This window comes from Plectropomus leopardus, chromosome 19 (genome assembly GCF_008729295.1).
Source record: "Plectropomus leopardus isolate mb chromosome 19, YSFRI_Pleo_2.0, whole genome shotgun sequence".
NCBI classification, from domain to species: Eukaryota; Metazoa; Chordata; class Actinopteri; order Perciformes; family Serranidae; genus Plectropomus; species Plectropomus leopardus.
Window position 1 is genome coordinate 24,057,790 of NC_056481.1, and position 10,602 is coordinate 24,068,391.

A 10,602-nucleotide genomic window follows, 5' to 3' on the forward strand; every position below is an offset into this window, starting at 1 on the left:
TTTAGGACACCTCCCAGATTCTAGGACATTTTTAGGGTTTTTGACGTTTCAAGAATTTTAGGTTATTTCTCTGATTTGAGGACATTTCTAGGAATTTAGGATGTTTCTAGATTTTGAGGGTTTTTTCAGGATTTTCGGACATTTCTTGTCTTTTGGGATGTTTCCAAAATTTTCGGACATTTCTCAGATTTTAGGACATTTCCTGAATTTTAGGACATTTCCAAGATTTGAGGGCCTTTCTTGCATTTTAGGGTACTTTTAGGATTTCAGGATGGTTCTACAATTCTAGGGCATTTCTCAGATTTTAGGACATATCTCTTTTATTTTTTTTTAAGTTTATAGAATTTTAGGACATCTCTTGGATTTTAAGACATTTCTTGGATTTTAGGACATCAGGGGCTCAGCTAAGACCTCTGTTGGGGGTTGCGGGGGATCCTCCACTGGCTCTTTTTTTTTATGAAAAAAACTCTATTTGGATGCTGTTTTATGCACTCTGGCACCTTATGTATACTAAAAGTACAAAAACAATCCCAGTGTGAATTTACTTTTATCGTGAATTTGAAAATGTTTCTTAGGGTTAGATTTAGCCAACAGGCTGTAACTTTAGCATCACTGACATGCATTTGAGTGTGTTTTTGACAGCTTGTCTTCACTCCTCCTCCTCCTAGCTGTACAATTCATGTGGCATTGTATTTATTGTGCAAACACAGTGCAGGAGCCCATGTTAGGTAAGAACAGGCTGTGGCGTCAAACACCTTAGGCCTGACAGGGAAGAGCTTAAGCCTTGCACTGTGCAGCTGCTGAAAACGCCACTACGCAGGCACCGAAGAGCTGCTGGGATCTATTGTGTAACAATGCATTTTCACAGTCCACAGACCTTATAATGAGGAGAATTTTATCACAGGTACACTGTGGGAGAATAATGTCAATATTTACACAGATGGCAATTATGCGATTCCATCTGTTGTGTTTAAAAGTGGTGGAAATTGTGCTGTATCATAGGACACCATTCTCAGTAAGGGGAGGCTGGTAGGTTCAGATACACAGCTACAGCTGGCTCAGGGAACATTAAAATGTCATTGGTGAGGAGCAGGAACACAACCAGTGACAGGTGTGTCCCTCCGCCACAGTGATTATCAGGCTGTTTAACCCTTTAGTAGGAAAATCAGAGCCAAATGTGGTTTCATGTCAATGTTGACTTTGGCTGGCAAGTGATTATACAGACTACAAAGCGTTATCATCACAATAACCTCCTTGTTCAGCTAAAGGATTCATGCATGACTGAGCACAACCTCTGAGCATAGAGGACCTTTTAAGGCTTGGCACCACACAAAAACAGACGTGCCCACATATCATTCTTTAACCCTTCGACCATGTTGGTGACAGAATTTTTGTAATTGTGTTACATGAATTATATTTTGCCCCAAACACTGCTTTCAAAAGATATTTTAGCTAAAACCTGCTCGAAAAAATAGTCCGGAGCACATGAAAGGCAAACCACTACCGTAAATAGAACCCTGCGGTTGATTGAGTACAAAATCAACCAATCACAGCGGTAGGTGCGGTGGTTGTCGATGACCCAGGTTGCTCTTAGCCAATAGAAACGCATTACTGGGTGTTGACCTCTGCGAGCCGCATCACCACCTCCTCCATGTCCGTGGCGGAGGAGCACTATATAAACAAATCAGCCCAAGTTTTAAAGGGCAGAGTTGTAAAAACTCCCAGGCTGTGGGGAGTTAGCTTGATAGCCTGCGAATCCGGAATTCCTAAACCCCACAGAAGCAAACCCGCCTGGAGCATTATAAAGAAAGACACGACGACGGCAAGAACATTTTGTATCTTCTTTAGGAAGAAACACTAGACGCTGTACGAGCGTAACGTTTGCTGGAGCGGACTCTGGCTTGTGCAAGAAGGATCTGCTGTGAATTTCCATGTAAGTAAATATTAACATAAAATTCGTTTTAAGACTGTGTTAGTCCTAATCTTAAATAGTTTTGCAAAATGTTATTTACTGATTCTCAAACTGTCACTCAGTTGTGTTTTTGAGCGTTGGTGTTATAGTCGAATATTCATAATATAGCTTTAGCTTATTCAAATGCTACGTAGCCTTGCTATCGTTCAACACGGTCGCCAATCCAGATTAAAGCGAGTTTTCTTCGTTTCTCCTCGTTAACAGTGACGTTGCCGTTTGCTCTCAGTGCCAGTTTATCTTTTGGCTTGCTTCACACTATATCACGGCGAAGTAACGCCGATAACCAGCCAGCTAAACATTAACAGTATGTGGCTCCTAGATAGCTAGTAAGCTACATTTCTGTTCACACCCTTCATTAACTTGACCAGCTAATGCTAGTAGCTCGAAGGCGAACGTGACGAGAAAACAAGTGGTGTTTTCAGCTATTTGTTGTCACTATCGTCACGTAAGGAAGCGAACGTCTTTTGCCCAGTTGCAGAAGGAGCTTTATGGTCGTGGTTAGACTTTGAATGTTGATTATGTAACAGCAATTCTCGTCGCGAGCTTGTACGTGCTCCTCAGCCCTCAGTATGGGGGAAAGCACTAGAATAGCTCTTGTTTAGGCGAATAAACAATTCTCCTAATTGGACGCAAGAGGCAGGAGTTTTGCCCGAACATGTCCGCGTGCCAAAAATGTGGCAATCGAAAAAACCATTCATACTTGACACTTGCCATCAGATCCACCGCCCTCCGCAGAGGTCAACCGTGCTTGCGTATTTCTGTCACACTAGAGCGCTGGGGAACACACACTGCTGACACCGTCTCTGAGTCAGTGGCCTCTGTTTATTTATAGCTGTTGATATTGTACAGCTGAGATACAGCACTGTTGAGGGGAGGGGGGAGTGGACGAGGAAGACAGAGCAGCAGAAGCTAATACAGATGAAATGTGTCATGGTAATGTTGTTTAACCCTATGCAGTCTGAGCAAAATGGCTTTTGATTTTATTTTTTCAAAAACATGGGAAGAAAGCAGTGAGCAAATAAGTATGATCAACGAATCAGCAAGAAATTAGTAACAAATACAAAAAATACCTGAATAAAGTTTTTTTTTTTTGAAAAAGAGAAAGTTAGTCAAAGCAAACACGATTAAAAAAAATTCTGTAGCATAGTTTTAATTTGATCATAATAAATGTATTTTTCCCTAAACATTTTTTTCAAAATCCACTAATTTCTTGCAATTTATGGAACCTTGCTGTAGCAAGTTGCACTGTAACTCTTTGTAACTTGAGCAAATTGGCTTGATTTCTTTCAAAAACATGGGAAGAAGGCAGTGGGCAAAGAAAGAAGAAATGACCCAAACATTAGCAAGAAATATAAGTAACAAATACAAGTGAATTACCTAAAAATTAGTTGTTTTTTTTTAAAAAAAAAAAAAAAAAAAAAAAGAGCAAGAGAGAGAAAGAAAAAGACCTTTTAAAAATAAACAAAGCAAACAAAACCTGGTTAAAGTGCCTTAGAAATTGCAATAACTCCTTAACATAATTTTAATTATGTAACTGCGATCATCAAAATACTTTTTGTTTTGTTTTTTCATTTGAAAAGTAATAATTTCTATATCTACTAATTTCTTGGAACATTTCTGACTAAGTTGCTCTGTGTTTAACCCTTTGCAGTGTGAGCAACTTGGCTTGATTTCTCTCAAAAACATTGGAATTAAGCAATGAGCAATGTCATTTTGATCATTCTAAATATAATCTTTTCTTTTTTTCCTATACATTTTCCATAACTTTTAAAAAATGATCAATATTTCTGTGAATTTATGTGAGGTTTTCAGCCTCAGTTACATATTTTTAAAAATGTCATTGAAATAATTCTAAATGTAATTTTGGTCATTATAAGTTTTTCTTTTTTATATCAGTTTTTCTCTAGATTTTTCTTTTTTTCCTATACATTTTCCCTTGCTTTAAAAAAAATATCATTTTAGTGGTGTAGCTGAGGTTTTAAGACAGAAAACTAACACATTATGTGTGTTTTTAGGTACTTCTGTCAGACCTAGAAATATTCCCTTTACAGCAACTTAACCTTTTGCAAACTAGACAAATTGGCTTAATTTCCTTAAAAAAAAACATAGGAAGAAAGTAATTAGCAATAATGGATGAAATGACCCCAGGAATTAGCAAGCAAATAGTAAAAAACCTCAAGAAAATTAGCAAACAAAAAGAAATGGATGTGAAAAACAATAAAAACAAAAACAGGGAAATGAAAAAACTGCATACAATTTATTTGTTTTTTTTTTTATTCTATAAAATTACTCAAAATATATACAATTATGATAATAAGAAATTGTCTGGAATTTTTCCTTGTTTTTTAAATCTAAATTTATTTTAAAAATATTTTTAAATCTACTTATTTCTTTAAATTTGTGGAACATTTCATACCAAGTTGTTCAGTTCCTTTTTCACATGTTTTTGAAAGAAATTGCACCAGTTTGCTCTGTGTTAAAAGGTTTAAATACTTGTGAAAGGCATTTGAAAGCAGCACAAGAAAAGTGATGTCGTTCCAGGTTTCAAGGGATTATTTTGATCTTGTTTTTGGCTTACACAAACAGCTACATGCACTAAATGTTTTTTTTTTTTTTTTTTGCTCTGTTCCAGGATCCTAAACCTCACCCTGTTGCAGGAAGGATATTCATTTTGGCAACAAGCGCTGAGTTTTTTCATCAAAAAGACCGCTGCTGCCGTGGAAGTTTTTGCAACGCTCAGAACAAGCAACTCTGTGACGAAAAAAGAATCCCCCTTGCCACTGAAGCAGCTATGCAGCTTGAAATTCAAGTAGCACTCAACTTTATAATTTCCTATTTATACAACAAACTCCCTCGACGACGTGTGAATATCTTCGGCGAAGAGCTCGAGAGGCAGCTCAAGAAGAAATATGAAGGCCACTGGTATCCGGATAAGCCATACAAAGGTTCGGGGTTCAGGTGCATCCATGTAGGGGAGAAGGTGGACCCTGTGGTGGAACAGGCAGCCAAAGAGAGCGGGCTGGACATCGAAGATGTCCGGAATAACCTCCCTCAGGACCTTAGCGTGTGGATCGACCCATTTGAGGTTTCCTACCAGATCGGGGAGAAGGGACCGGTCAAGGTGCTATATGTGGATGATAACAATGAGAACGGGTCCGAGCTGGACAAGGAGATCAAGAACAGCTTTAATCCGGAGGCACAGGTCTTCATGCCAATCAGCGACCCTGTCGGGGCTTCCTCGGAGTCCAGCTCCCCCTCGCCACCTTTCGGGCAGTCCGCTGCTGTGAGCCCCTCTTTCATGCCACGCTCCACCCAGCCCTTAACCTTCACCACTGCCACCTTCGCTGCCACCAAATTCGGCTCCACTAAGATGAAGAGCAGCGGCCGCGGCAACAACGCCAACAGCGGCGGTGGCAGCAGCAGCAGCAGCAAGGTGGCCCGCACGTCCCCGACCAATAACTTGGGTCTGAATGTCAACAGCCTACTGAAGCAGAAAGCCATCTCCACCTCCATGCACTCACTGTACGGGCTGGGCCTGGGTCAGCAGCAACAGCAGCAGCAACAGCAGCAGCAGCAGCAGAAGGCGTCTGCGCTGTCCCCGAACGCCAAGGAGTTTGTGTTCCCCAGCCTCCAGGGCCAGGCCAGCCCTGGAGCCGTGTTCCCCGGGGAGAACTCCCTGGGTCTCGGCCCCCTGCAGTACAACAATGCCTTTGACGTGTTCGCGGCCTACGGAAGCCTCAACGACAAGTCCCTTATGGACGGCCTCAATTTCAGTCTGAGCAACATGCAGTATTCTAACCAGCAATTCCAGCCAGTCATGGCTAACTAAAACTTCATCATCCAGATGTTATTTATGAATGACGGTGGCTCAAAGAGAAGGAAAAACAAAACGCACACTTAGAGAACTGGACTTTCAAGGATATACTGTCTAGTCAGTCAAGCGCATGTGCCCAAGGGTGTTTTTACCGTGCCCCCTTGAGTTTGTTTCTACTAAAAAGCTTGTTGTACAAACACATCAAAGCTTGGTTACTTCAATTCAACATGCATCATTGTTTTTCTTTTTCCTTTACGCCAACCAAGCACAAAATTTTTTACCATGTTGAGAAAATACTCCAAAAAAATGTAAAAGGAAAAAAAATACAAGCTTCAAGTTTTGGCCTCTTACAGTATTTTACAGGTGGTAAGACAAGGCTGATTTTTATGAATTGGCACTAAAAAGTGGGGTTACTTGGTCTTTTTCTAATTGTATAATTTAATTTAGTACAGAGTTTGTAAGATATCAGAGTATATATTGTTTCTATGACATGGTGTTGCATTTATATCTTTTTACTACTCCAGTGATCTGTGATGGCTGCAGCAGCTTTTCCTTATTTTTTTCTTTTTTTAAAGATAATTGTTAAAGAAAACCATCTTTAAAAAAAAAAAAATACACGAAATATTCTAAAGATTGTGTACAGAGTATTCCTTAGTGGTGGAATTCAAGTGTAGGAATATTTGCTTTTTTTCTGAAAGATGAATTGTATTTTCTGTTAAGAGGTTAAAAAAGATTTTGCTATACAATGGACAAAATGTAATCGTATGAATATTAATTTTGTACCTACATTGTGCAATACTTGATAAAAAATACGGTATAACAAAGTATTTTGAGTCAGTGTCTTACATGTCAAGAGGGACTGAAATAGTTTATATTGTTAAGTTTGTATTAAATGCTTAAAAATTATATGCTTGTCTTTATTTTTTTTAATTTCATATTTGCACCCTGGTCTTTTTAATAAAATAAACTACAGTTGAACATGATCTGTGGAAAGCGCACTTATTTACTGCTGCTTTTAAACCCTTGTATTTTTAATATTTAACCAGTAGCAGACTTCACCATTGGGCAACCCTCTGCCTGAGCAGATAACAGAATTGATTAGGGGTCGACATTATCAGCCTGGCTGATTATTGGGGCAGACATTTGGCATTTGGCCGATTATCTGTATTGTGTTTTATTTGTATCATTGCCAATAAAATTAATTAAAAAATACAAAGAAAACTTCAGCATGGGAGGAACTTCTCCTTTTGTAAAACCTCAGGGAGCTTTTTTTATTAAAATTTATATTAAAAAAAGAGTTGCTAGAAACTTGTGTAAAATGTTGGACGTTTCAGTTTTGATTAAATATGTATCAAAGGCATTTACAGTTTTGTGTTGGAGTTTGTTACATTCCAAAATCTAAATATTTACATATTTGAATTTTTGTTGTAAATGCATATCAGTTCTAAATATTGGTCTCATTAACTCTCTTAAACCTGGATCAACATCAGTTTTCTTGTGCTATGTTCACCTTTTACAAGTTAAATGAGCCATTGAAAACTGAGAAAATGAATTTCATTTCTTTGAAAAAAAGGAAGAAAAGACAATGACCAACTTGACAAGAAATGTCCCACAATTTGCAAGAAATGTTACCTCAAAATGTGTTATTTTTAAAGGAGAGGATTATTAGAAAATAATCCCCCCAAAAAGAAAAATGTGCAGAAAACTGTAATAAGAATAATAATAATTATGTTATATTTTAAATTTTTTTTTACAGAGAAAACAAATACGTAAAATAGACATATTTTATTTTCAACACTTTTTCTGGTTTGTTTTTTATGTTGTTTTTTTTTCCATCCGGTAGTCTTGTAAATTTTTTACTTTTGTTTTTGCTATTTTTTTGGGTAGCAAGTAGCTACCCTATATTTTTGAAGGAAACCAAAACAATTTGCTTGAGTTTCAAAGGGTTAACTTGTAATAACTTGTATTGGCCCTGAAAAACCACCGTCTAGCCTGTCCACCGCTGGTATTGAGCTGCTATGCTGTCCTGAAGGCAACTTGAGGTTAAAAATGAAGACTTGACTCTGCAATCTGTCTCTGTGGCAACATAAAGCCTGCAGCTTACGTACTGTAAACTTTGGATCTGCTCAGGGTTTAAAGGTGGAGGTGACGGTCACGGGAGTAGCCACGTGACAGGTGGAGCGTTATTTATGACCTGTCACACTGAAGCAGTATGAGGCATCACAATTCACTCAGCTGTCAGCTGTGTCTGTGTATCTCAGGGCAGGTATATGTGCTGGTGTGCTGGTATGTTCACAGGCTCCAACACATCAGTGACAGTAAGCGTATGGGAGAGTGCTGTAATCACACTGCTTGGGCTATCATGGGCTTGGATGTCATGTGAAGGAAAAGGGAGTAAAGAACAAGCCAAATATTCACCAAGAGTTACACTTCCAACAGCTTAACTCACCAAACACATCATCACATTTGCAATTCTGATTGGCTCAAATATGTGAGGAGGACAAAGCTTGTGTGTTTTAACGCTTAAACAGTTCCTCCTCCCTTTTTTGTTAAAGACTTTGTTAGGTACACAGAAGTGTCATCATGACTGAGCAAACCGAGCCAGCTCAACACACCTAAAGCCTGTTATAAATAGCTATAAAAATGTAAATTTTCTGAAACCTTAGGGACTGTTTGGTGCATTTTACACGCTTTTCATTCTTCATTTTTTGATCATTTTGGCTGTGTTCGTGCATATTTAGGCACACATTTGGGCAAGATTGTGTATTTTTGTCTTCCAGCTCAGCTCCCAAAACAAGTCTAAAATAAACTGTGTCAACAAACTTGTTGTAGTCATACTGTCATGTGCAATGCCATACTGAAACCCATTCAAACTGTTATTTTTGATTCCACAGCCATCAAAGCATAAAAATGCACAATGTATTATTTCTGGGTGTCATTCTGGGTTTTTGCCTTGGAATTTATAATATTTACTATTGTCCACCTAATGATATCATTTTTATTTAATTTTATTTATTTATTCATTCATTTATTATTTATTTTACCATCTATAAAATACATGCAGTTTCCACTAGGTGAACTGTCAGTGTTGCTGCAAATGATTGACATATCCCAAGCTGTAATAATCAAAAAAAAATCTACTTTGCATGCAGTATATTAAAAATAATTCCTTTTTCATCTGAAAACATAGTGGCATCATGACTAAAAACCTGGCTAAACCTGGTTAAAAAATACACTTAAGGAAAGTAGAAAAATAATATTAATATATCATTTGCTTTTTTGTTCGTTTTTTCTCTCGTATTTGGGCCACAAAATGTTATTTGAATGAAAACATATGAGGAGTTTAGAGGGAAAATCCCTTTTTGCTAAAACTGCTAAAATATACATCTGAACTGCAGCCAGACTCTGTTTGTTTTGTAAAGGCTCACATTCCAAAAAGATAAAGGATGCCTGGTTTTATCTTTATCTTATCCTCTTATCTTTATCTTGTGCTGTTTTTCATAAACTTGTATTATAGTTATTATGTAAACTTTTAATCTAATGTAGATGTAATGGCATAAAAAGTATTCCCTCTGAATGAGTGGAGTATAAGTACCAGTATGTAAAATGGAAGTAAAGTTTAGCTATTGTTTTGTATTTAATTACACTGAATTTGAGTACTGTTCAACTGCATTTCTGTGTCATCATGTAAGCTAAAACACTTAATATGGCCTGAGAGTATACATTTCCTTCCAAATTCTGTTTGCAGTAATCTAAATCTTAGTTTAGATTGGTGTGGCAAATAAATTGCTCACAATCCCAGACGTTGCAAATGAATTCCTCCGGTGCTCGGGGGAGTAGCTCGCAGAGGATTAGATGGAAAAGCGATTTTTGTGAGTTGCGTTCCACCCCTGTAAGACACAGTTGCAGTTAAAACATTCCTAGTTGAAGCTGTGAGTAATGTCAGTGCCTTTGTGCTGAGGGATACCAGTCTCTGCTTTCATAACTGGTTTCTTGTCAGATAACACACCCTTTGTGGTTGATTGGTTACAGCATTGATACTCAACGTCCGACACGCGGGCCAATCTGGCCCCACAACCATTTTCTAATTCACAATAAGAATTCACACTGGGAATTGTTTTTTGTTCTTTTAGTACACATAAGGTGCCAGAGTGGAGAGGTCCTAGCTAAGCCCCATATGTCCTAAAATCCTAGAATGAAATCCTAGAAAAAAAAAACAGAAATGTGCTAATATCCCAGAAAATGTACTAAAATCCTGAAATGTCCCAAATTCCTGGAAATGTCCTAATATCCTAGAAATATCCTAAATTAAAAAAAAATGCCATAAAATCTTAGAACTGTCCAAAAATCCTAGAAATGTCTTAATTCCTAGAAATGTCCTTAAATCCTGGAAATGTCTTAGAATCCTTAAAATGTCCTATAATCCTTGATAAAATCTGAAATCCTTTAAATGTCCTAAAATCCAAGAAACATACAAACACCCTAGAAATGTTCTAAAATACTAGAAACATCCTAAAATCCTAGAAATGCAAAAAGATCCTGGAAACATCTAAAAGGTCTAGAAATGTCCTAAAGTCCTAGAAAGATCCTTAAGTCCAAAAAATGCCATAAAATCCTAGAAAGGTCCTTACATCCTCAAAACATCAGAAAATTCTAGAAATGTCCTCTAATCCTGGAAAAGATCTAAAATCCCGGAAATGTCCTAAAAGCCAAGAAATGTGCAAATATCCTAGCAGTGTCCTAAAATCCTAGAAATGTCCTAAAATCATAGAAATGTCCTAAAATTATAGAAATGTCCTAAAATCCTAGACATGTC

At 37.6% G+C, this 10,602-nt stretch overlaps 1 protein-coding gene across 1 annotated transcript; it reads left to right on the top strand.

Moving 5' to 3' along the window:
* Positions 1 to 1,690: 1,690 nt before the first annotated feature.
* LOC121959034 (protein Tob1-like) lies at positions 1,691 to 6,680 on the top strand. The gene is made up of 2 exons (XM_042508215.1): positions 1,691 to 1,933; positions 4,605 to 6,680. The coding sequence occupies exon 2, from the start codon at positions 4,764 to 4,766 to the stop codon at positions 5,799 to 5,801; it is 1,038 nt and encodes a 345-aa protein (XP_042364149.1). The 5' UTR covers positions 1,691 to 1,933; positions 4,605 to 4,763; the 3' UTR covers positions 5,802 to 6,680.
* The last annotated feature ends 3,922 nt before the right edge of the window (positions 6,681 to 10,602 follow it).